The sequence below is a fragment of the Melanotaenia boesemani genome, chromosome 17 (assembly GCF_017639745.1).
Source record: "Melanotaenia boesemani isolate fMelBoe1 chromosome 17, fMelBoe1.pri, whole genome shotgun sequence".
Lineage (NCBI taxonomy): Eukaryota > Metazoa > Chordata > Actinopteri > Atheriniformes > Melanotaeniidae > Melanotaenia > Melanotaenia boesemani.
Window position 1 is genome coordinate 2,656,474 of NC_055698.1, and position 27,864 is coordinate 2,684,337.

Here is a 27,864-nt window from a genome sequence, read left to right on the forward strand (position 1 = left end):
TCAGCTCTAAGATGAGGCGAACACACAGTCCTGTTCAGCTGCTCTGAGACATAAAGGCCCTGATGTGTTCAGTTGTTGAGATCTTTCTATAAGGCCCTGCATGGATTAGCACCCCCCCTCAGTATCCAGGAATTTCAGGGGTGGGTAGTTCAGTCTGGTGCATGGGTTTGAGTTGAGGTGGAGTGTAAAGCCTTCACAGGCTCTGACAAGCATGCCTGAAATCCAGTTTTGCTCTGCCTCGTATTTATGGAAGCAGATAATGACACAAGATGCATTTATTTCACTTTTCAAACTTGTCAAAAACCACAGGCAGGGCGGCTGTCATGCTACATCTCCCAGTGCTGACAACTTTGTTTTCACGCTAACATTTTTCTTACTCAGCTCTATTGTAAATGAGGCCTCCATACCCCACTTTAACTTTAAATGAAAGTTGAATAAATGAATGAATGAAGTATTTTATTTGCAGTATTCAGGACTGAACGATTCCCATTAACATCCTGGACGTGATGAAGAGCCAGTTTAGCAGCACCATTATGATTCAGTCCAATCAATAACTAATGAGCAGTAAAAAAGGAGTGTTGGCGAGGATTTGTCTGGGCAGTCAGCATCATACATCTCAAGGCTCCACATGCATTAGAGGGGATTTAGGGTACAGTGCAAGAGATTGATTATCATTATGCTGGTGGTAAGTTTGTAAGACTGGATCAAAGAAGCAACATGCCATGAGCCATACAGAGTCAGGGAGCCACAAACATAATTATAGATGTGAAAGCAACCTTTCATTGATCAGCTGTACAGGCTTGTCAGGATTTGGGCTCACCGTGGTGTATTTGCCAAGCTGGCAGAGGGAGGGGAAGGTTTCCTGATGGGCCTTACGGATCTTTTCAATGATGGTCTCCAGCTCAGCTGTCAGCTCGTAACTTTCTGCCAGCTCCGGCTTCGGGCTCTCCTTCTTCTTCTTATTCCGATCATTTCGAACAGCTGGAGAAAGGAAAGGATGTGGATTAGCAACAATTAAAGATGGAGGACTTTGCAAGTGAAGACGTGAGACTAAAGCAGCTCATGAAGTTGGAGTTTTTTAGGAGTTAGAAACAGAAGCTCTTATAATTACAGGTATTTTAAAGTAGCCGGAGAGAATTGGAGGACAGGGTTTTTTTTTGCATGTCTGACCTCTGCTGAGGGCTGAAGGGTCAAATACATTAGACATTTAGACATTACACTTTTTACAGATCAGATAAGAGATAAAGATATATTTAATAACATTAATAAAGAGATATCGATCACAAAATCAAAAGTAAAATATGTCTGTGTTATTTAAAAAATACCCCCCCTTGCTACCATGCTACCATGCTTCTTTGCTTGCATGTACTGCTTATTATTCTAACCACCGTCCAACAGTCTGTAACTCTAAAATGGCTCCCCTAGAGTTCACTTCAAAAGAAAACAATGAATGAATAATGACACTCTCACAGCCTACAAAAGTCTCCAGAGTAATGTCATACTGGGCAAATGAAATGCTTCATTAGAATAAATTACTTTAAGATGTCTTCTTTCATAACAAAAACTAAGCAACAATGCAGAAGCAGTTTGTTGATAACTAAGCCCACATGGACCGCTTCCAACTTAGACTTCATCTTCAGTCTGAGCTCCTCCATGAAACAAGTCCAGTACTGGAAGGTGGACCTAATGAATGATGGAGTCCATCATTCTGCAGAGAGAAAGATTTGCATGTGGAAAACAAAAACAGCTGCCAAACTTCCAGGATTGGACGTCCCATCAGTTCAGCCCAAGATCAGACTGTAAAGCCACATCTCAGACCCTCCAGGCCTCAGTTAACTTTAGAAAAACTGCATTCATCCCAGCGGGGAGTTGCTGCTTTACACTGCTCCGTACAACAGCTGAATATAGTGAAACACAGTGAGAAGAAATGGAAAATAATAATGATAATAATGGAGTAGATTTATATAGGACTTTTCTAGGCTGTCACAGTGTTTTACATTCCTCATTCATACTTTGTGATGGTGGCTACCCTGGGACAGACTGACAGAAAGGTGGCAGCCCAAAAAAAATAAATAAAAATGAAAGTGGCAGCATGGTTTAGGCTGGCAAAGCTGCATCTGTCCTCTGGACAGACTGACCAAAGTGGACATGTTTGGTCAGAAACAGCTGATCAGTGTATCCCTTTAGAACAAACCACTGCTCTCTAAAAATCACTGGTTTCATGTTAATATAGAAACTCTTCTGGGTTTGTTCCCTCCTGCATCAATTTTTGCACATGGCACTCAATCTGCAACCTTGATCTTGTTGACAGCACCTTAAACCAAATCTGCTTCAGGCTTGTTGTTCTTTCAGTCGGCTGCAGGCAGAGACTGACCAGGGGTGTTCAACCTGTGGCTCCAGAGCTGCAAGGGGCTCGCTGAACCTTCCACAATGGCTCTTGATACATGACTATAAACGCTAAAGAACTAACTTTTCTTTTTTTATTTTATAAGTTTTTATTTATTTATAAGTTTATTTAACAGGGACAAATGCATAAAACATTTCTTCGTAGAACTGTACATAGTAAATCCATGCATACAGGTTTCTAGTGAGGCTAATTTGCAACCCCTGACCCTGGTTAGACACATAACAATTAATGAAGAATAAGATCAGTGTTTACAATAAAATGTAAGAAATCAAATGCAAGAAGCAGCACAAGGATAAAGAAAGAAAAAACCTTCATGTTGGCTGGCTTGATGTGTGTAATTTAGTCTTAGTCCACATCTTTGTAAATATCTTGTAAGTCTGGTGTTTAGATTTTCTTTGTTGTAAATTTTATTTGTATTGTTTATTCTATAGCCTATTTTACCCTTTTCCTGCCTTTTGCAGACCATAATTGTAAATTATGTGTTGTTAATCTGTCTTGCCGGGTTAAATAAAGGTTAAATAATAATAATTAATATAAACACCTCATAGCAACTGTCAGCACAGTGGTGGAGGGATAATGATAAGGTCACTTTGCAGTCACTGACCAAAAATGTGGATACCAGAGTTAGATGTGAGTCCATCCTTCCGACAGCTAAAGCTTGGCTGGAACAGCCTCATGCAGCAGGACAAAGGCATCTCCATCTGACCAAAATGCTGCCGGGGGGCCTGTAGGAGCTGTGCAGAGCAACGATCTGAAGCAACTTTGTAAGGAAGAACAGAAAAACTAAAAATTACTTCAAGTTGTTGCTAAAATTGGTTCTACACACTACTAAAGTCCAGGATGTGCTTTAAATTGTGTGTATCAAACTCTAAGACCATATGATTCTTTATTATGTCCGACATAAAGCCCTAGAACTGAATGATGGTCTGCTTTCTCCTACAAATAACATGGATGAAAGGAGCTGAACAGAAAGAGGATACTGAATTTATGAGTCGAAATGCTTTTTGAAAATAGCGAAAAAGAAAAAAAAGAAGAAACTAAAACAGGTGCAGAAACCTTTAGAATAAAGTCCCATCGTTCAAAGCTCCAACAAAAGCCTGGACTTGTGTGTGAAACGCACCCGGAGAAACAGCGGTCCACAGAGGCCTTTGCTTCATTAGCTGCAGATCTTTGAAGTTTGTCACAGCAGGAGTTTTCCAGGTTTATTACTCAACACAACACAACACAAAGCATGATCATCCCAACATCACAAGCCTCGCAACGCTCGCTCGCTTGTCTTTTAGAATGAAAACAGGTGGAGAGAAAAAAGCTGGGCCAATTGTCAGCGCTGAGAGACCTGAGGGACAAAGCTCATCCCCGGACCTAGTTTACTACGGCAAACTGAAACATACACTTACCTCCCCTTCATTAGGTTCACCTTCCAGTACTGGGCTGGACCCTCTTTTTCATCAGAACTGCCTTAATGCTTGGTGTCACAGAGTTGCTGCCATGTGATTGTCAACTGGATAGGTGTACCTAATGAAATGGCCAATGAGTGTATGTGCCCTTAAACTGGTTGAAATGATGCTTCATCCTTTACACACAGCTGCCACTTTTCCTCCATGTCACCCAAATCAGCCATAAGCAGGGTAAATATTTAGACATAAAGGTCACGTAACACATAAGTCTTACATGTCAAGCTTTGTACACATCACTGGTCCCAATCAGGACGAGATGAGTCCATCTCATTTTCTGTCTCAGACAACTATACCGACCGATTCAGCCACCGATCGGCTTTTCAGGATTAGTGTCAGTGTGGAGAGGCAACAGTAATGCTGTGACATTAATTGCTTCGTGCATTTTGACCTACATCCATGACCTGCGTGTCCCACGAACGTGTCTTATTATGCAGTCGCCCCTCAGCTGAATTACCCGTCATACTGTAATTAAAGTAAATATTATACATTAATAACGTCATTAAAGCAGATTAAAAGAAACTGCATTCAAAAGAACATTTAAAAAGCATTTAACCATAAAAAGACAGAATGAAAAGAAACATTCTGGACACTGCCTGGACCAGTTTGTATTCTTTGAATCATACGTGGTATTAAGTAGATGCTCAGCAAGAAAGATGACAGGAGAGCTGACCCCATGGCTCGTCCGTCATCTGGGTTTATAACGTCGATGTCTGAGCTGCTGCACAAAGGAAGGCTGCCGTCACTGAACACAACCGAAGAAATCTAGTTCAGCCAGCTCTTAGTGCGTACTGATAACATGTCTTCCTGTATTCCCAGTCTGATACAGAGATGTGCAATTTCTGGAAAACAAACAAACAACTTTTAATTCTTTGAGCCTATTTTTAGGGCTTTGCTTAAACATTCCATCCCCATAAGAAAACGAGTGTTTCTCTGCAAACACAAGGTCTATCTGGACACCTTTAGAGTCCTGGTAAAGGAAGATTTATTTAGATATGCACATACTGATGCATTACTGGTGGGGAGAAAAAGAAAAGAAATCAAGTTCTGGGCCCTAAAACTGCACGAATCCTCTAAAGCAGCGGTTCTCAGCTGGTCTGGCTCTGACACCCACCACCACCCAAATCAGTGAAAACGTCCAACTTTATTGAAGTTTATTTATTTGTTTATGTGTTGAAGTTTATTTGAAGTTTAATCTGTTGACACCTGGTCCTGCAAATTTCTAACAAACCACACCTGGCTTTCATTTATTTTATTTCTTTACTTTATATATGTATTTGCTTTTATTCGTTCATATTTATGTATTTATTTCTGCATTATTAATGTAATATTTATCTTTATTTGTTAATTGTTATTAATTTATTTAATATTTAATCTATTTTATTTCATTCTAGTCTTCTACTTTTTGTTTAGTTTTTTCCAGATTTTTTTCCTTATTAATTTTATTTTTATGTAAATGTAAATAAATTCAGGCATTAAGGGGTCAAACCTCCAATTTTACAGAATTGACGGCGCCAACATGCACAAACATGGAACAAAAAGTGCAACCTGAGCAGTAATTCCAGCCTTAGCCGTGTACTCTCACTGAATATGTAACAAACACTGTATTAGGTAAATCGTCTGATAGTGATGTGTGATACCGCTCATTTTCTTTCTGCTCCGATACCAAGTAAAGTACAAGCCAGTATCATTGATACCGATCCAATACTTGATGTGTTAATGTATTAATTTTCATTAATGTGAAAATGACTTTAAAGCAGCTACACTGAGGGGAGAGGAAGTGGAAGTTAGATTTTTATAGAGGACTTGACTCAAAAGGTGCGCCGGCCTGCAGCTGCTGCCTCAGTCTGCCTGATCCTGTTTGGACGGGTTGTACTGGAAGACATTTCGCTGCACTTGTGTAATGACAGGCTGAAATTACCAATAAAATACATAAATAAACACATAAATGCCACAATAACTGCGTGTTTGACAACACCTACAAATAATATTTAGTTACCATCAGTCTAAACAAATGAGAGGGATTGATGTTATTTTTTTTTCTATCCTATTAAATATTTTTCATCTGTATTTTTATTTTTAAAAACCCTACAATGTCTGTTTTCTTGGATATTTAATGACAGCAGCCTCTGCGGCATCTTTACCGACTGAATCTGGGCCTGCTGAATGGATGTGAGCTAATCTCAGGGACACGTTTCACTCCAAGCTGAACTCATGCAGATATTTATTGCAGCATTAATATTGTACATAACAAAACAGGATGCAACAGTCTTTAGAACGAGGGGAACTCCTGTTGTTTGAACATCAACACAAATCTGAACCCAGCAGACAGATGAAAATCACTTCCCAACACTTAGCATCAGTGGCCCACAGCTCCACATTTCTCCCTCTGAGTAGTGGTTAGTTAGTCACAGGACGCCAAGAGTGACGTGTCCCACCCTTACAGCACCTGTCCCTCTCCTCTCCTCCTCTTCCTCATCAAAATGTAATTATATGCTGTGTTATGGTCGACTCTCAGACGTTTAAGGAGGGTTGTGGTGTTGCAATAACATTACTATGTCCTCCCACACACATCATACATCCCACCGTTGCTCTCAGCTCTACACGTGATGCTACGGCCTGAGAGATGCTGCTGCACTTCTACGCTGGTCCGTTTCACATATGACTTCGGCAGGCGGAAGAAACAATAGTTCCTACCAACTGAGTATAATTTAGAGAAGATCCTGATATTATAGTTACTCTCCACTGCATACCAGCTGGTGATAGACTGTTTTACGCCAAATCACTAAAATATCGATATTCTAACATGAAAATCAATTAAAGAACAGAAAACGCTGGTATCAAAGTTTTGGTATCGATCCGCACATCACTAATGTCTAACTGTGAGTAAACTCAAGAAGACACCTCCAATAGGGGTGAGTTTAGCATGTGTGTGCTGTGTGTGTGCTGTGTGTGTGTGTTTGTGAAAAAGAGAGTATAATCAGGTGCGTTATGGACTTTGATGTTTTCTACTGTACTTGAATGCGTAAAGGTTATATATATATATAACCTATATATACATATATATACATATATATATGTATATATATATATATATTTGTACTCTGAATATATTCATAATTGAGATTATGCTCTTGTGGCAAGCTGTTTCTTTAAGGTGGTCAATGAAAAGCTCAATATCATGATTAATTATTTATCAGCAATGTGTCGATGTTTTGCAAGAAGTGCAAAACATTAAGAGAATTGTGCAAACTTTAGCCGAGCTGGGGCCCCCTCTATCATAACACTCATTTAATTTGAATCAGGTGTATCGTAGCAGGGAAACATCTAAACCCTGCAAGACTGCGGGTTCCATCCATTCGTTCTTTTTCCATACCTCCTGACCCGGGGGATGTTCTGAATGGGTCAGCAGGGACATCTAGTGGCACAAATTTTAAATTACAACAAACTTAAAAGCTCCACCTTCCTTCCAAATTACAGTGGCAGCAAAGAAAGGCCAGCTTTGATTTGTCTCCTCTAGGCTTCTGTACTAATATAATGACACACTGCATCATTATAAATGGAGATAAATGGCTCATTCTGAAGTAATGAAAACACAGATGATCATATTTTCACCCAATTATAGAGCAATGAAAACAAAGTCATGAATGTTATTCTGCATTACCATTAAGGAATTTCCTTAAAGTTAAGCAGAAATTTTAATATCAGATTATAAGCACAACACAACAACTGAGTACACATGAAAAGCTGACGTCTGTCACATTCATATAACATGAAATAAACAGAGTAAAGCATGCTGCACCCTGGGCAGGGTGATGGTACAGAGGTGTGGTGTGAAAAGAAAGATGTTCCACAATCTGGTCACATGCATTCAATGTCGTTTGTCACAGTGTAGTGACAAACTGTGAGTGCTGAGGGGGGTTGTGGTCTCAACAGAGGCTGGCGAGTCACAAGATGTGATTTAAGAAGACAGCAACTTGGCAAGTGCATTCCACACCCACTCAGGGCAATCAATTACCACTGCACTCCAAGCAAATTACTGCGAGCATGAGCAGATACATCCAAATGATGCATTAAATGAGAGGCTATGAAAACATATAGCTTTTTAATCCCCGGCAGAGCGGCAGAGAACCCATCCAGAGCAGCGCCTTTCATCGTAACGCCTTCTTCTGACTTCCTCTTGGAAAATACATCTTTACATTTTTTCACTTAGCATTTTATAGCTTTTTAGAAAGTAAGCACGTTGCTGTCCAGTGTTTACAGTGTTTCTATACTGCTCCAGGGATTAGCAGAAAAAAATGCAGTCCAGGAAGGCTTTGAGAAACACAGCTTATCAAACACTAAAATGGTTCAAATCGCAGCAGGGGGTCCCTCTCCATGGACGATGCATGTTCTCCCCATGCATGCATGGATTCTCTCCAGAAACTCCAGCTTCCCCCCACAGTACAAAAAAGGAAAATGCAGTTTAGGTTAAAAGGTGATCCTAAACTGACCTCAGGAGTGGCTGTAAGTGTGATGGCAGCTGATAGACGTCACCCCCCTCGACCCTTATAAGACAGGTAAATGATAGCAAATGGATAGATGGGAGGCGGGGATTAAAAGTGACTGTTCCATACAGATTTACATTAACGTAGTAAGACACAATTCAGGGACAAAGACACTGCTCAGCTTTATAAGCTTGATTTGATTCAGTTCAGTCTCTCCAAGAGAGATAATTTTCCTCCAGTTTTAATTCAGTTCAGTTCAATTCAAATCATCTCAACTCAAGTGATCCAGTTTAAACCACCCACATCAGTCTACAAGAACGGTGTTCATACAAGCCAGTTCATGAAATAAGTAATAATTAGCGAAGGAAACCAACGTATTGCATTCTCGGCTCGTCTTTGATTCGGTCCAGTTTTATCTTTTCTTCGTTGGCTCAATGTTCAATCTAGAATAGAATTTAAAATGCTTCACCTCACATATAAAGCTCTTAATAAGCAATCTTCATTGGCTCTTAAAGATGTCTTTAGCCCTGTTTCCACCTACAGGTCTGGGACCCTTCCACTGGGATCCCAGTCTTACACTGCATTACATGATTAAAGAAATTCCCCTGAAGCTCTAATGCTGAAATTTAATTGGACATTCTGAATGGGTGAAAAATACTTTTTTATGATCCTCTGATTACAATATGGAACAATTTTAACCAGTTTTTTAACCTAAATACAGTCTGTGTTTACAGGAAACATAACCTCCTTCCAGCTTCATGAGTGGAGTCAATATAGGTCACCAATGTGAGGGAATTTCTCTTTATTTGAGAGCTTACTTATCAGTGGATAGCAGTTCAGAGTCAAATGCAGTCATCTGAGTCATGAGAAAACAATGAAGCCAGTTTCTGTCTCTCCAAAGCAGCTTTGTGTTCATATATGAAGATGTATAAAGTCTCAGGGCAACTATAGTCCTAAAAACATCCATGCAGGTGACAAATTAGACAAAACCGGACAGTTTGCTGTGGAGGGTTCACGTTTCTCTTTAAACACAGTCTCTGACTGTCATCTCTACCTGGATGAAAATACACCCACCCCCATGGCACAGGGGGTCACTGGATGATTTAACTGAGCGTAAGAAGGATAAGGAGCAACTCAGTGTGGCTTTGGAGCAGAGATTAGAGTTAGAATCTCAGCAGAGGCCTGAGATTGTTGGTCTGGGGTGTACCTCTGCTGCTGGTATTAGGCTCCAAATGTTGGTTTAGAAAATGGACGGATGAAAGTGTAAATCACCAGGAGCCTCATTTATCAAACTGTGTGTAGCAAAGCAAACTTTCAGATTTATTAAAGTGTGCGCACGCACGTCCTACGCCTGTTTCTGTTCATAAATCAGAATTAGCTGTAAAGCAGGCGCATGTGAGGGAATGCCTTGCCACGCCCACATGGTGGCTATAAAAGGTCAGATGAACGCCTACAATAAATATTCATCATATCATTTCCATGATGGCTCAGGAGGGGAAAAGAGGGAAGAAGCGCCATTTTTCAGGGTGTGACACGGAGATCCTGATGGACCACACTGAAAAACCTAAAAATGTTTTATTTGGTGGGCACTGCGTGGGCATTACCAGGGTCAGAAAGATGGAGGAGGGCAGCAGGTGGAGATGCTGTCAACACTGTGTCAGAACACGAGACACGCCAGGGGCGTTGGTTGGTCTGGGTTGGCTTGTTGTCTCAGTCGGTAGAGCATCGGTCTAACATGCGGGAGACCAAATTTCAAAATCCACAGTTGTGATTCGCTTTGGAGAAAATCGTCTGCCAAATAACAGTAATGATCCTGTAATTTAGTCATTTATTTTAATTCATAAAATAAATATGTACAGAAACATCTTAGACTGGTAGCAGTTTATTTAGTGTTAAATAATATTTCTTTCTAGTTCCTGGGTGTTCCAGCTGGGTGGGCGCTATTAACCAACAAAGAGTTGCTGGAAATAAAGACCGTCTGGACAGAAATGAGTACACAGTAAAAAGCATTGTGTAAGAATAAATAAATAAAGGAAATCCACCTCTTGTTTCTCCTGAGGCCTGGTACACACAAAGATTTTTTTAATCTTATGAAATTTTTATTGGTTTGAGATCTCGCACGTGAAGATAAAAAATCCGGCATTAAACAGTTTTGATCGTATTGTGTACACACACATAACGATGCTGTCTTGCAACTCATCTATAATTTAGCCCTCCGAGCCGAACAAACGTTGAAACGTAGAAGAAGAAACATAGCAACAACCGGAAAACACAACACACAGCATGGAAGGGGATATATAGGGCGAGGGAATGATGGTGGGGATTACTGTTAACAGAAAAAGCCAGAACTGAAAAAAATAACAGACTGGAGACGGCGTGAACACGGACATTATTTACTTCCTTGTTCCTCAGCCAGCTCGCTCTCTGATTGGCTACATTCTGTACCACGCCACCATCCACGCAGTCACAATGCACGAGTCATCGACGTTCCTCAGAAATCGGCTCTGAAATATTGAACATGTTCAATATTCCTGACTGTCGGCTACGACCCGTTTCGGAGTGGATTACTGGGACAAATCGGCTCATAACACACCGCAGACCAAATGATGATTGGACAGAAAAATCTCACAATGATCGGGCGTTTGGTGTCCGGGAAGAGGCCAAATCGGGACAAAAACAGCCCAAAAATTGTTATGTGTGTACCAGTCTTAAGTAATGCATCACTTCTAGACCTTCAGCCTCCAGTCTGCATCCCGCTCTGCTGGGTCTTAGAATGAATGACTGAAGCTACGTTAAACGTTTACTTTTACTGGCTGCTACATGCTAGCAGCAGACTGTCCACCTTTTTTAGCTGGATGGGTTTTATAACACGGTTTTGTTTCACAACGACAGAACATATTTTAGTGGTTGAGGTTCTTATTAACATCGTTTCCCTTTTCTTGAAAATCCTGTTTTTCTTTTTCCCCGAGCGTGGCTCCTAGGAGACTTAATATGGAATGTTCCTCTTTATTCATTTCTGCAAACAGCTTTAATATCTAACATGTGGTGTGAAAGGTAATAGTGGATTGTACACAAATGTCTCACATTTCACAGCATTTCCTTGATTTTATTTTGTACCGTTGGTGTCGCTGTTTCCCGTATTATGTGCGTACGCCTAGGTCAGAGTTGCCGTGGAGGTAGGAACATTTTCTCGCCAAGTTTGGTTTTCATAAATCCCAAAAGTTCGGTACGCTGGTTTTTGTTCCTACGCCAGCTTGATAAATAAGGCCCCAGCTATCTCACAATTTCACAGTCATAGAATCTTAACACATTTTTGTCTCCAACCCTCCATCACCTCCATCAGGTAAGAGAAGGCATGTGGCACATTGTGGCCTTGCACCAGATGTCCCTACGTTTCACATATGAGTATATACTAGCCTTTAGATGTTTAATGTGGTGACGAAGTTGTAAAAAGACAGCAGTGCACCTGCACACACCATCTGATTTCAGTCCAGAAGTGAAAGTTGAAAAATGTGTCTGTTATGGTGTTTACTAGGACTCTGCCAGTCTGCCGGGCCTGTGAGCTGTGATCGAGGGAGTGTTGAGTGTTTCTGGAGTGCTCTCCAGAGTGTTACAGCAGCAGATGAGGGGTCATTGAGTGGAGTTCAGACACAATGTTAAATACACTCTTTGTAGCAATGCCTGCTGTCACACTTCCAACCCTCAGCTTTCTAGAACACTCATCTCCCCTCTTTTATTCTCTGAGTAATATCCCACTGCCTTTTGTAAACCTCTTTATTACAGTTTTTCACGCCTGCCTTTAGTCCTGCTTGCAAACTTTTTCCCCTCCTCTTTGGCACATGCATGGTGGCTGTTTTGAGAATTTGCTGGACTGCCAAGCTGCACAGTGTCTCTGCAAGCAAACAGATGCAGCAGTAAATAAACACCATTTATTTAGAGCTCACGTGGTGCTGCAACCGGGCCACTTGCCACAGCACTTAACATGGCAGCACACTAACTCTTACCAGGTGGGTGTCGGGGAAAGACGATAATTCTTTGATGCCAGGAGAGCGTTGAGATTAAGCTAATGGTCCTTAAGGGAAAAACAGGGAGAGATCACAATTTATGACCTTGAAGCAACTGGGGAATTAGGACGTAACAATTAAAAAGTGATTACACCAAGAATGTAGCTCAATCAAAACATGACAAGGCATCCAACAGAATGCCAACAGAAGGTGCATCCACCAATCAGCAGTCAGCAGCTTTGACACCAGATGAAGTCTGATGTTAGACGTGAAAATAGCAAATAGTGGACCTCATCTCAAAGATGATAGAAAAAGATTGTTATAAGTTGGTGAGGAGGAAGATCCCAAATGCAGGATGACAGGCTAGGAGTCAAGCTAATGTAGCAACGAAACTCTTTATTCCAAAATAACCGACAAGCTCCAGAGGAAAAGACCTGAAACACGAACAGGAGGAATACCTGGATGGGCGAAAAACGACAAGGATTTGACAAGAAGCAAAAGACAGCAAGATGTACAGAAGTACAGAGGGAGTTCATTTCTAAGCAAGGAGCAGGTGTGACAATCAGCAACAGAGAAGCTGGTTGCCACTCAAGAATAAACTGAGAAAGTAAATAATAAGAAACTAGAACCAGAAATCCAAAGTCTACTAAGCCCGTTATCTTCCTGGACAGAGCTTGTATAACAGTTGTGTGTAACCCTCACACGTCATCAACTGGAAAATGAACAGAGATGTTCTGCAGACCAAAGTCGTGGAAACAAACTGATGAACACTGAAGACTAAATGGAAAAGTGACAGAACGTGTACATGACAATGCTAGCAACATGGTGTTAGCTAACTCCTGCAGAAGTCTGGGGTCTAGTCAAGTAAGTCGCGGCAAAACATCTCAATGTTGTTAAAACTGTCATGTTGCTGCATGCGGGACGGATCACCATGGTGATGGTGACTGTCATCCAGTCATGCAGCTACCCTAGCTAAAACATGCTGGAGGGTTATGTGATTACAGCACTCATCCAGCTACCGATATGAGCAACTTCAACCAAAGTGGCTCTTTTTACTCTCAGTTAGCACATCTGATGCAGCATCTGCTGTAAAACACTTGACTGACTAGAGACCGTTCGTCTTCTTGAGATGCACCCGTAAACAACCTTTGTTGGTGTTTTTACTAAGCTGATGTTTGCTTTTGTCTGTGCTTGTAATATTAAAAATCAACACCTTATCTGGTAGGCTAGAGACAATAAATCATTCCTTTCAAAGGAGGTTTTGCTTCCAAATAATAAAAAAAAGAAAAGCTTTCTCTTGCTTGCTGTGGTTTCTGAAAATAGGCCCAGCTAATAGCCGACACAGGACATGCTTACACAGGGCTTCTCTTCTTCCTCTGCACTTCTGTCAAATCAATCATACAGCAGATCACATGCACTCATGATATTATGAAACTCATAATCACTCACCATTGGAAGAAAATATACAAAGAGACATCTTGTGTGATGATGCATTCAGTAACATACCTTCTGGTACAACACACACTCGCACAAAATGTTAAACACAATCACGATCACACACAAACATTACTCCCTTTGTGTTCAACCCCACCCTGCAGTTCAGTTTTTTTTCTGCAGGCACATGATAGCACAAGTCTCTCCTAATAAAATTAGCTGAAGGGTGGAGTGCAGCAAAAAAAAAAAGAGGAATGAAAGAAAGAAAAAGAGAGGGAGAAAGCCGGGTTGAAAACTTCTCTGCTGCTGTGTTTGCTGTTCCTGTTGGACTTCAAAAACAACACTATACAAGTTTGTGAACCTTTATGTGTGTCTTCCACCAACGTTTGTTTAGCTCATTTCCAGGCCTGAAACTACCCTGGAGCTCTCAGGATGGCACCGTTAGAGATTTACTTGGTACGAACATTTTGTACTTAATCACTACAATTTTACGATTACCATGATTATTCTGTGTTATTTAACCCTTTCATACATAGTGTCTTGGACACCTACTTAAAGACTGTTTTCTAGTATATGCGTTGGTGAGGATGGAATATTTGCAAATTAACCACATCAGTGGACATTAGTGAGTCAGCTAAAACACTAAATAAATATATCTTAAAATTTCATAAATCAAGCCAGGTATTTAATTTTACTTTTAATATTTTATATCTGCTTTCAGCTTGGAGACAGAAATTAAAGAATCATATTAACTCTGGATTTCTTTCAGAGAAACAGATGAAAAGGCTGCAGGACCTCCACCTTCTTTCTGGAAACTACATTATAAAAAGGCTTTTTTCTTTAGAAAGCAGGAAAACATCTAGCTAGCTTTGATGTCCAGCTTTCTTTAGCAGAAAAGCTGCTGGTTGGCACATAAATAAAACTGGAACAGTGGAAATAAAGGAACTAGACCACATATCTGGAATTAGATGTGGTTTCTTCTACAAACCAAACACTGATGACTGCCGTGCTTTCCCACCGAGGCACACGTCTTCTGCAACATAACAAATAATTAATCATTCGTGTAATTAAACTGGCATTTAAATGAATGTTTGGCAGTTTGGAGCAGGTCTGAAAAAAAGCATAAAAATTCAGATGTACGATGAAAAACTGTTGGTGGAAGCTGCTGTGATCTGCCGTTATGCTTCAGACATATTCTTTGAAGGAAAGTCACGACTTTGAAGGATCCTTATGATTAATTAATCATGCCGTTTAAAACCATGATTAACTGTAAATTAAGAGGTAAATTAAGTCCAGCCCTGCTCTGCATCTCTCCCATCCACAGCTAGATTACACATTTGTTGGTGAAATCCCATCAAGCTGGTAACTTTTACTGCTGTGCGGATGTTCAGCAGTCAGGCTCATACCAGCTCCACAAGAACGTTTTACTAAAACTTCGGGCTGTATTTACATCTGACCATAGTGAGTTGTGGCCACATCACTGTAAAAAAATCCCTTCAATATATAGCTCTTTATCTTCAGTCGTTCTTAATTATTCGAGTTGTATCAGGATCTTCATCTCACCAGGTGACTGGTTTTCCCTGCTGAGCTTACTCTGCAACCATCTGCCAGGTGTTCATTTCCAGATGCCATGTTAGATGGTGCATTGTAAACTGTGTTAGCATTGGTCACTGACATGCAGTATTTGTTTTTACCTTGAAAATAAAGCTAGTGGATGTGTACACTGTTTTGACTACTTTATTTGAGCAAGGGATATGGCTCAAAATGTCTATGGCCTCTGAGTAAAACCCTGGTAAAACCATCACAGGAGCATCTGTCCCCACAATTTTCCCATCTTCTCGAAGCAGATGGACAGATGTGAAGTCCTTCAAAAACATAAAAGTCCATGGCCCTCTGAGTTGACTTTATGTGTTGGTCAAAAGTTGATTGACTGAAAGCTGGCTCGAGGGACAGGTGGTGGAGATGGGGCTGATAAAAAAAGATTTCACAACAAAGAGGAAGAAATGCCAAAAACATTAAAAAGCCAAGAATTAGATTAAGAGCTGCACTGGACATGCTTATATAACAGTTTCACTCCATCACAAAGCAGCTTGTCTACTATATATTGTAAGTTTTCTATGGCAGAGTAAAGCGAAAGCACCAACTGCACCATAAACACACCCGAGAACCTGTTTACACAATGTTTACATGCAAAACTTTATCCTTTCAGTATTTAAAAAAAGACAACAAAAGCATTTAAACAGTGGAATGAAAACAATCTCTATGCAAGGGAAAACGCAGAAACGAAGCAGACCACACGCCAGGCCTCAAGTGGGGGTTGAAACTTTGCAAGGACGCTCCCAGGTGTGAACCACATCCTCATACAACCGCAAAATAAAACATGACAGCGCCATCCTGCAAACTGTCCCACCAGCGACTTGTCCTCCCAGGTCTGATCTACAGGTGAGGTTTAGTAACCCATGTAACCTCTGCGTCTTTGCTGACGGTAGAAATGTTCTACCAGAAACTGGTTTTGCTTCAACAGACCAAATAAATGAAAAAGATGCAGCAGCACAAACATGATCCGCCATTGTTGTAGCTGTGCTTGTCGTGGGTTAAGCAGGGTCTGAGTGACGTGAGAGACATCATCATTGCCAGAATCCAGCTCCAGCTTCACACTGACAGGACTCGCCTTGCGTTGCAGGAAAACTTCCCTCTGAAGGCCGTTGCAGTTTTTGCAGTTTTATTAACCTAAAAATCTGTTACCGTGGTAACAAGAGGCCAGAAAGCAACTAAAGTTTTGCGTTTTACTGTCCTGTGGTGTAAACAGGACCTGAGAGATGGTATGAGGTAGGACCTTCATTCAGTTATCTTAAAACTGTACAGATCTGATGGACTGGTGACCTGTCCAGGTGTGCCTGTCCCTCACCTGTTAAAATGCTGGGATAGGCTCCAGCTTCCCCGCGACCCGTAATGGACTAAGAGGTACAGAGAATGAATGAAATGAATGAATGAATGAATGAATGAATGAATCAATGAATCAATGAATGAACGAATGTTCCTTTGGATCCTCTATTTGCACACATGACACAAAGTCTGTGTATTAGTGGAGACTAAAGGGAATATGTGAAAGAGGGTACTAAAAACCCCATAAGGTAGACTAACAAGTTGCTAATGTCATGGTCTTAAGATCTACAAACACAGACAGATGTTTTAGTTTTGCTTTGGCTTGGTTTCCATCAACTACTAAGTAGATTTCTGTCCCTTAAACTCAGTGTATGAATACTCATAAGTGCACATTTAGCAAGCCTTGGTTTTGTGCTGTAGCAAAGTGTTGGTTTCCAAAGTTGTTTTAAAGCAACAGTTTTACAGAAGAAGCACAAGAAACTAAAACACTGGAGAAATAAAGACAGATTTCCAGTGTGAGCAAGGAAAAATACTTACCCACAATTTTTCAGTTTACAATTCATGAATGCAAACCAAGGTAAACAGTTGGGTTATTCGGTAATGCTGCCTGCTATACTAGCCAACATCTATGGCCCTCTGACACCTGTGCAGCTTGTAGAATAACTGTGGAAAGTAAATGGCAGCAGAAATCTTTCTAGGTTGCTGAAAAGATGAGCTCTGCACCGAGCATCCAGTTGTCCTGGATCTTCGACAGCAGTCAAGGAGAAAAGTTCCCTCTCTCATCTGTGACCCTGTGGGGGGTTTAGCCAGGATATCAAGACCTCATCTTTTCCATGATAGCTCCGCTGAAGTGTGAAACAGCATATGTGAAAGGAGTAAAACCCCCCGCCAGGCCTAATGGACCATGAAGTGGACCTGAGCCATAAATGCTGATGCAATCAAAGGGTACCAATAACCTGTGAAATGCAAACTCTGCTCCTTTTCTCTGTGGATGACGGTGGAACAGGGAGCTTCAGAGTCCTCACAGCAGCTACAGAAGCTCAACGTTCCCAGAAGATTTTCAAAAACTCAAGAAGTCATACAATTTTATTCTGGATTAGGTTTTCTGTAATTAATTGATTTATAATTAATTTTACTTTTCTTTCTCCTCTGTACATTTTTTCCAATAAACTACAACCTGATCATGCATGAGGACATTTTGTAAATAACAGGAAGAAGATTAAACGGCAGGACTCAAACAACTAAGTTAAAAACATACAACCAAGCCAGAGATCTGGGGGTAGTCCTGGACTCAGACCTGAATTTCAGCACCACATTGAGACAGTTGTGAAGTCGGCTTAAAGGACTGATGTCTCAGCATTACTTCTGGATTTATCTTTAGGAAACTAGACTACTGTAAGTCCTCACAGGACCAAACAGTCCACCAGATGGCTGCAGTTAGTCCACAACGCCGCTGCTCCAGTCCTCACCAAGACCAGGAAACAGGATCATCAAAGTCGAGACCTCACCAAGACCAGGAAACAGGATCATCAAAGTCCAGTCCTCACCAAGACCAGGAAACCGGATCATCAAAGTCGAGACCTCACCAAGACCAGGAAACAGGGTCATCAAAGTCCAGTCCTCACCAAGACCAGGAAACCGGATCATCAAAGTCGAGACCTCACCAAGACCAGGAAACAGGGTCATCAAAGTCCAGTCCTCACCAAGACCAGGAAACCGGATCATCAAAGTCGAGACCTCACCAAGACCAGAAAACAGGGTCATCAAAGTCCAGTCCTCACCAAGACCAGGAAACCGGATAATCAAAGTCGAGACCTCACCAAGACCAGGAAACAGGGTCATCAAAGTCCAGTCCTCACCAAGACCAGGAAACAGGATCATCAATGTCGAGACCTCACCAAGACCAGGAAACAGGATCATCAAAGTCCAGTCCTCACCAAGACCAGGAAACCGGATCATCAAAGTCGAGACCTCACCAAGACCAGGAAACAGGGTCATCAAAGTCCAGTCCTCACCAAGACCAGGAAACCGGATCATCAAAGTCGAGACCTCACCAAGACCAGGAAACAGGGTCATCAAAGTCCAGTCCTCACCAAGACCAGGAAACCGGATCATCAAAGTCGAGACCTCACCAAGACCAGAAAACAGGGTCATCAAAGTCCAGTCCTCACCAAGACCAGGAAACCGGATCATCAAAGTCGAGACCTCACCAAGACCAGGAAACAGGGTCATCAAAGTCCAGTCCTCACCAAGACCAGGAAACCGGATCATCAAAGTCGAGACCTCACCAAGACCAGGAAACAGGGTCATCAAAGTCCAGTCCTCACCAAGACCAGGAAACCGGATCATCAAAGTCGAGACCTCACCAAGACCAGAAAACAGGGTCATCAAAGTCCAGTCCTCACCAAGACCAGGAAACCGGATCATTAAAGTCGAGACCTCACCAAGACCAGGAAACAGGGTCATCAAAGTCCAGTCCTCACCAAGACCAGGAAACAGGATCGTCAATGTCGAGACCTCACCAAGACCAGGAAACAGGGTCATCAAAGTCCAGTCTTCACCAAGACCAGGAAACAGGATCATCAAAGTCCAGTCCTCACCAAGACCAGGAAACAGGATCATCAAATTCCAGTCCTCACCAAGACCAGGAAACAGGATCATCAAAGTCGAGACCTCACCAAGACCAGGAAACAGGATCATCAAAGTCGAGACCTCACCAAGACCAAGAAACAGGATTATCAAAGTCGAGACCTCACCAAGACCAGGAAACAGGATCATCAAATTCCAGTCCTCACCAAGACCAGGAAACAGGATCATCAAAGTTCAGTCCTCACCAAGACCAGGAAACAGGATCATCAAAGTCGAGACCTCACCAAGACCAGGAAACAGGATCATCAAATTCCAGTCCTCACCAAGACCAGGAAACAGGATCATCAAAGTTCAGTCCTCACCAAGACCAGGAAACAGGATCATCAAAGTCGAGACCTCACCAAGACCAGGAAACAGGATCATCAAATTCCAGTCCTCACCAAGACCAGGAAACAGGGTCATCAAAGTCCAGTCCTCACCAAGACCAGGAAACCGGATCATCAAAGTCGAGACCTCACCAAGACCAGAAAACAGGGTCATCAAAGTCCAGTCCTCACCAAGACCAGGAAACCGGATCATCAAAGTCGAGACCTCACCAAGACCAGGAAACAGGGTCATCAAAGTCCAGTCCTCACCAAGACCAGGAAACAGGATCGTCAATGTCGAGACCTCACCAAGACCAGGAAACAGGGTCATCAAAGTCCAGTCTTCACCAAGACCAGGAAACCGGATCATCAAAGTCCAGTCCTCACCAAGACCAGGAAACAGGATCATCAAATTCCAGTCCTCACCAAGACCAGGAAACAGGATCATCAAAGTCGAGACCTCACCAAGACCAGGAAACAGGATCATCAAAGTCGAGACCTCACCAAGACCAAGAAACAGGATTATCAAAGTCGAGACCTCACCCAGACCAGGAAACAGGATCATCAAATTCCAGTCCTCACCAAGACCAGGAAACAGGATCATCAAATTCCAGTCCTCACAAAGACCAGGAAACAGGATCATCAAATTCCAGTCCTCACCAAGACCAGGAAACAGGATCATCAAAGTCGAGACCTCACCAAGACCAGGAAACAGGATCAACAAAGTCGAGACCTCACCAAGACCAAGAAACAGGATTATCAAAGTCGAGACCTCACGAAGACCAGGAAACAGGATCATCAAAGTCGAGACCTCACCAAGACCAGGAAACAGGATTATCAAAGTCCAGTCCTCACCAAGACCAGGAAACAGGATCATCAATGTCGAGACCTCACCAAGACCAGGAAACAGGATCATCAAAGTCCAGTCCTCACCAAGACCAGGAAACAGGATCGTCAATGTCGAGACCTCACCAAGACCAGGAAACAGGGTCATCAAAGTCCAGTCCTCACCAAGACCAGGAAACAGGATCATCAATGTCGAGACCTCACCAAGACCAGGAAACAGGATCATCAAAGTCCAGTCCTCACCAAGACCAGGAAACAGGATCGTCAATGTCGAGACCTCACCAAGACCAGGAAACAGGGTCATCAAAGTCCAGTCTTCACCAAGACCAGGAAACCGGATCATCAAAGTCCAGTCCTCACCAAGACCAGGAAACAGGATCATCAATTCCAGTCCTCACCAAGACCAGGAAACAGGATCATCAAAGTCGAGACCTCACCAAGACCAAGAAACAGGATTATCAAAGTCGAGACCTCACCAAGACCAGGAAACAGGATCATCAAATTCCAGTCCTCACCAAGACCAGGAAACAGGATCATCAAAGTTCAGTCCTCACCAAGACCAGGAAACAGGATCATCAAAGTCGAGACCTCACCAAGACCAGGAAACAGGATCATCAAATTCCAGTCCTCACCAAGACCAGGAAACAGGGTCATCAAAGTCCAGTCCTCACCAAGACCAGGAAACAGGATCATCAATGTCGAGACCTCACCAAGACCAGGAAACAGGATCATCAAAGTCCAGTCCTCACCAAGACCAGGAAACAGGATCGTCAATGTCGAGACCTCACCAAGACCAGGAAACAGGGTCATCAAAGTCCAGTCCTCACCAAGACCAGGAAACCGGATCATCAAAGTCCAGTCCTCACCAAGACCAGGAAACAGGATCATCAAATTCCAGTCCTCACCAAGACCAGGAAACAGGACCATCAAAGTCGAGACCTCACCAAGACCAAGAAACAGGATTATCAAAGTCGAGACCTCACCAAGACCAGGAAACAGGACCATCAAATTCCAGTCCTCACCAAGACCAGGAAACAGGATCATCAAAGTTCAGTCCTCACCAAGACCAGGAAACAGGATCATCAAAGTCGAGACCTCACCAAGACCAGGAAACAGGATCATCAAATTCCAGTCCTCACCAAGACCAGGAAACAGGATCATCAAAGTTCAGTCCTCACCAAGACCAGGAAACAGGATCATCAAAGTCGAGACCTCACCAAGACCAGGAAACAGGATCATCAAATTCCAGTCCTCACCAAGACCAGGAAACAGGATCATCAAATTCCAGTCCTCACAAAGACCAGGAAACAGGATCATCAAATTCCAGTCCTCACCAAGACCAGGAAACAGGATCATCAAAGTCGAGACCTCACCAAGACCAGGAAACAGGATCATCAAAGTCGAGACCTCACCAAGACCAAGAAACAGGATTATCAAAGTCGAGACCTCACCAAGACCAGGAAACAGGATCATCAAATTCCAGTCCTCACCAAGACCAGGAAACAGGATCATCAAAGTTCAGTCCTCACCAAGACCAGGAAACAGGATCATCAAAGTCGAGACCTCACCAAGACCAGGAATCAGGATCATCAAATTCCAGTCCTCATCAAGACCAGGAAACAGGATCATCAAAGTTCAGTCCTCACCAAGACCAGGAAACAGGATCATCAAAGTCGAGACCTCACCAAGACCAGGAAACAGGATCATCAAATTCCAGTCCTCACCAAGACCAGGAAACAGGGTCATCAAAGTCCAGTCCTCACCAAGACCAGGAAACCGGATCATCAAAGTCGAGACCTCACCAAGACCAGAAAACAGGGTCATCAAAGTCCAGTCCTCACCAAGACCAGGAAACCGGATCATCAAAGTCGAGACCTCACCAAGACCAGGAAACAGGGTCATCAAAGTCCAGTCCTCACCAAGACCAGGAAACAGGATCGTCAATGTCGAGACCTCACCAAGACCAGGAAACAGGGTCATCAAAGTCCAGTCTTCACCAAGACCAGGAAACCGGATCATCAAAGTCCAGTCCTCACCAAGACCAGGAAACAGGATCATCAAATTCCAGTCCTCACCAAGACCAGGAAACAGGATCATCAAAGTCGAGACCTCACCAAGACCAGGAAACAGGATCATCAAAGTCGAGACCTCACCAAGACCAAGAAACAGGATTATCAAAGTCGAGACCTCACCAAGACCAGGAAACAGGATCATCAAATTCCAGTCCTCACCAAGACCAGGAAACAGGATCATCAAAGTTCAGTCCTCACCAAGACCAGGAAACAGGATCATCAAATTCCAGTCTTCACCAAGACCAGGAAACAGGATCATCAAAGTCGAGACCTCACCAAGACCAGGAAACAGGATCATCAAAGTCGAGACCTCACCAAGACCAAGAAACAGGATTATCAAAGTCGAGACCTCACAAAGACCAGGAAACAGGATCATCAAAGTCGAGACCTCACCAAGACCAGGAAACAGGATCATCAAAGTCCAGTCCTCACCAAGACCAGGAAACAGGATCATCAAATTCCAGTCCTCACCAAGACCAGGAAACAGGGTCATCAAAGTCCAGTCCTCACCAAGACCAGGAAACAGGATCATCAATGTCGAGACCTCACCAAGACCAGGAAACAGGATCATCAAAGTCCAGTCCTCACCAAGACCAGGAAACAGGATCGTCAATGTCGAGACCTCACCAAGACCAGGAAACAGGGTCATCAAAGTCCAGTCTTCACCAAGACCAGGAAACCGGATCATCAAAGTCCAGTCCTCACCAAGACCAGGAAACAGGATCATCAAATTCCAGTCCTCACCAAGACCAGGAAACAGGATCATCAAAGTCGAGACCTCACCAAGACCAAGAAACAGGATTATCAAAGTCGAGACCTCACCAAGACCAGGAAACAGGATCATCAAATTCCAGTCCTCACCAAGACCAGGAAACAGGATCATCAAAGTTCAGTCCTCACCAAGACCAGGAAACAGGATCATCAAAGTCGAGACCTCACCAAGACCAGGAAACAGGATCATCAAATTCCAGTCCTCACCAAGACCAGGAAACAGGGTCATCAAAGTCCAGTCCTCACCAAGACCAGGAAACAGGATCATCAATGTCGAGACCTCACCAAGACCAGGAAACAGGATCATCAAAGTCCAGTCCTCACCAAGACCAGGAAACAGGATCGTCAATGTCGAGACCTCACCAAGACCAGGAAACAGGGTCATCAAAGTCCAGTCCTCACCAAGACCAGGAAACCGGATCATCAAAGTCCAGTCCTCACCAAGACCAGGAAACAGGATCATCAAATTCCAGTCCTCACCAAGACCAGGAAACAGGATCATCAAAGTCGAGACCTCACCAAGACCAAGAAACAGGATTATCAAAGTCGAGACCTCACCAAGACCAGGAAACAGGACCATCAAATTCCAGTCCTCACCAAGACCAGGAAACAGGATCATCAAAGTTCAGTCCTCACCAAGACCAGGAAACAGGATCATCAAAGTCAAGACCTCACCAAGACCAGGAAACAGGATCATCAAATTCCAGTCCTCACCAAGACCAGGAAACAGGATCATCAAAGTTCAGTCCTCACCAAGACCAGGAAACAGGATCATCAAAGTCGAGACCTCACCAAGACCAGGAAACAGGATCATCAAATTCCAGTCCTCACCAAGACCAGGAAACAGGATCATCAAATTCCAGTCCTCACAAAGACCAGGAAACAGGATCATCAAATTCCAGTCCTCACCAAGACCAGGAAACAGGATCATCAAAGTCGAGACCTCACCAAGACCAGGAAACAGGATCATCAAAGTCGAGACCTCACCAGTCCTCAGATCTTTACACTGGCTTCTAAATTCTTTTGTTAGTTTACAAAGCACTGAATGATTTAGGGCCTCGATACATTCAGGATGTTCTGTTTACTTATGATTTACCAGATCCAGATCCTTCCTGACGGAGCATCCGGTGGTCAGGAGGTTGTTGTTTTTATGGCTAATTCAGTCCGTCAAAGCCTTTGATTGTTCACCTTTTCCAGATTGATAGATCTTTTTTTTCTCATTTGTTCCTGATTTTTTTGGGATCTCGGCATGAGGTCTGGCTTTTGAGTCTACTTCACTTTATCAGACAGGTCCTAGTTAAGTGATTGTTTGACTCAGAACAGGTGTGGCAGTAATCAGGTGAACATTACAGCAACTTTTAGATTTTCTCTGAATTACAACTTAACTGAAAAAAACAGATTGTCTCAACCAAAGTGACTTTTCACTGTCTACCCGTCCTAACCCCTAATTATGTGAAATCTGCTGCTTCAGCCCTTCTTTGCTTCCGTCATGACCTTGATGCCCACTTTAGGTGTAATAAGATGCAACTTTAATTTCTACAGCATCATTTTTGTGTAGGTCTCTGTTCCTCATACTGTACTGAGTGGATGCTAACTGTGTGAGTGATGCAACTCCACCTCACCGGCTGAAATACCGGTCAGTAATCAGAACAGCACTGAGTGAGTCATGCGACTGCAGCGCTACCGTAACATCCAGTCCTGCTGCTGCTCATATGATTGATCATCCAAGCATCATACTGATAACAGTAAAGATAATTCAGTTGACTGAGTGAGATCATATCTGTAAATTCATATCATATAATAGACTTTTCACACCTCTTACCACTCACTAAACTACTGGAACATATGGTGTTTTTGTTGTTACTCTATGTTTTATAATATGATGGTTCATATTGGACTTTATACGTGTTATGAGAGTTGCTATCAAATGAAGGTGCCACATTCAACTGTATAGGCTGTTAGCAAATCTAGGTCACAGTCTAATTAAAGAAATAGTCCTTGCAATGTACTGTAAGCGTTGTTTACTTCTAAAATAAGCTTCATTATAATTTATACTTGCAGTATTCATTTGCATTTAATACCCAATTCTCTCCTCACAGTTTATAACTGGAGACATATTTTTCAGAGTGTACTGTAAACAATCCGGAGTCCTGTTTTCCTACAGCAGGAAACGTTACATCATCCTAATGCATGAGGCATACATTTGGCTTCTGCAGCACCTATCTTTGCTTGTCAAAGCAGGAAACACTCAGGTGTTACTAATGAGATCAGCAGTGGTTCTGTTCCGTTGTCAGTAAACCACAACAGTGTGACAGTGTGAAGCATCCCAGGATCCTGGAAACAGAGGTGAACTAAATCCAGTACAGCCATAGTTCATTTCACTGTTTATACTTGTGTTTGTCTTGCTGCTGAGTGTTGGAGACGAGTCAGGCCCGCACCTGATCACTCACACATCAGGGCTACTTTTCTCTTTGACTTGCTCCTGATGAAAAGCTTGTGTTAGTTTGTAGAACTGGGGCGAGCATCCGGCTCCTGACTTACGAGTTAAGAAATTGTGTTGGCAAAATGGTTCGATCTTATAACACAAATTATTCCCATAGTCTGTAAAAAATCTGTCACACACAATTTTTCTATGAAAATTAGCATGTGCATGTAGGTTTTCCACTGGTTGGCCCACTTATACAAGCCAAGTCACTGCAGACTGGAAGACAGTGATGTGGATACTCTAGTTTTCCATCTGAGTGATCTTCATACGTATAAGCATAGCTGAAATTGTAACACAGATCTAGTCTTTAATATGTGTGGTTTGGAGTTTTCTTGGATGATGAGGTTATAAAAACAGGATTTTCAGGACAAAGGAACAGTTTTATATTTCTCTGACAGGGAGCAAGGTTTATCAGATTTTCAAGACTGAGAACAGAAATGGAAAAATATGGAAGTAAAAGTGAAAAACTGATTTTTATTGTTTGTATTCAATCATGTGATGTTTGCAAGCTCACATACTTCTGGCAAGAAAGTGGTGGTCAGACAAAGCAAGACATTGTCCGAGTGTTTTACAAGCATAGATGCAAATTAACACACTAAATACCTTAAAAGTTTAACCTTGTGATGTTATAGATCCTTCCATGTTATCCAAGAAAGATTTAATCTTTGAATTAGAGAAATACCTGTCAGTTCAGTTCTTAATATCTGAAGTATCTGCTGCTTCAGACCAGCTTCTACACGGCCAAGCAGATGAAAACATGAAAAATCTTGGAAGTCTAGAACTTCCTGGTGTGTGAATGGTGGAAGCAGCTGGAATTTTGACCCTTCATGACAAATCCTGCATTGTTTCTGCTCCTGAAAGTACAATTTTTGTGTTTTTATAGCATTGGTGCTATGTGTGTTTGCTGTAAACAACCTGTCTCCCTCTATCCTGGCTTACATTCTTCATAGGAGTCCAGTCTATGTCGTCATCATCAGAAAGATTGTCAGGACATCCTTGAGGATGAAGCTAAAAAGTTTAAATTAGCTTTAAAGCCGTTTAGCTTTAAATTAGGACCTTAAAGGAAAATGATTTCCAAATCTTTAACCAAGTGATCACTAAAAGCTCATTTTCATTCCAATTAGAGGTTCATAAGACACTTTTCCTAATGTCTTTTTGTGAAATCCTTGGCTTATTGGCTTGTTATGACACAAACATAAGGGATTTTCCAGGGATAAAGTTTACAACACACACTCTGGTCTACAATGAGCCAGGTTGACCATCACTTTAGTTTATGTAGATGTAATGAAGCAGCTGTGACCACAAGCAAGTGGCCTCTCTGACTGGCAGTGATGGGACTACGACATCTTGGTGCAACAAACTACTTTTGGTGTAAAAAAACATCATTGGGCACAAAAAATCAAAGGGAAACAAACTCCTGGCACAAAGCAGAATTTAACAGACCGAAGTACAAACCTGTGAAGTAGCACGCCATGCCAGCAAGCATGCTAGCAACACTTCGCATGGATGGTTCTTTATCCTCTGGCAAACAAAACACAAGCAACCACTCACGTAGTTTTGAGTCAGTAGTGATGGAAAAACCATTTTCAAAGGTGTTGTGTGCAGAAAACACAACATGGATCCTTTTTCGTCATCCCAAGGCCACTACTAGAAACAAAGCATCACAGGTGCCCATCTTTGCCACTGTAGCTTCACTTTGACACCTCTGATCTCATGTTTGGTTCTAATTTGTATAAGAAACAGAGGCAATAAGCGTTTCGTCCTCATGACAGTAATCTACATCTGCTGCATCTGAAACTCACACTCTTTGGACATTCCCACTGCGAAGCACTTCTGCAGGCGGCAGTACTGACAGCGGTTCCTCGTCACCTTGTTGATGATGCAGTTCTTGTCCCGGTGACACGTGTACACCATGTTCTTCTGGATGCTGCGGCGGAAAAAGCCCTGTGGAGACAGAGATTGGGGAGGTATAAACAGGGTGGGGTGAGCCTCTAATCTTCTGCAGCTGTTTTCTACACACAGCTCGATTCGGATGGATTTCATAATGTCACAACAGTGTGTAGA

At 42.4% G+C, this 27,864-nt stretch overlaps 1 protein-coding gene across 2 annotated transcripts in view; it reads right to left on the minus strand.

Moving 5' to 3' along the window:
- Positions 1–27,864, minus strand: part of LOC121628281 (retinoic acid receptor beta-like) — a 275,740-nt gene that overhangs the window by 39,849 nt on the left and 208,027 nt on the right. For both annotated transcript variants that reach the window (XM_041967293.1, XM_041967294.1), the window contains 2 exons: positions 27,603–27,744; positions 821–981 (listed from right to left, as the gene is read on the minus strand). In XM_041967293.1, coding sequence (XP_041823227.1) covers positions 821–981; positions 27,603–27,744 — 303 coding nt within the window. The remainder of the gene's footprint in view (positions 1–820; positions 982–27,602; positions 27,745–27,864) is intronic.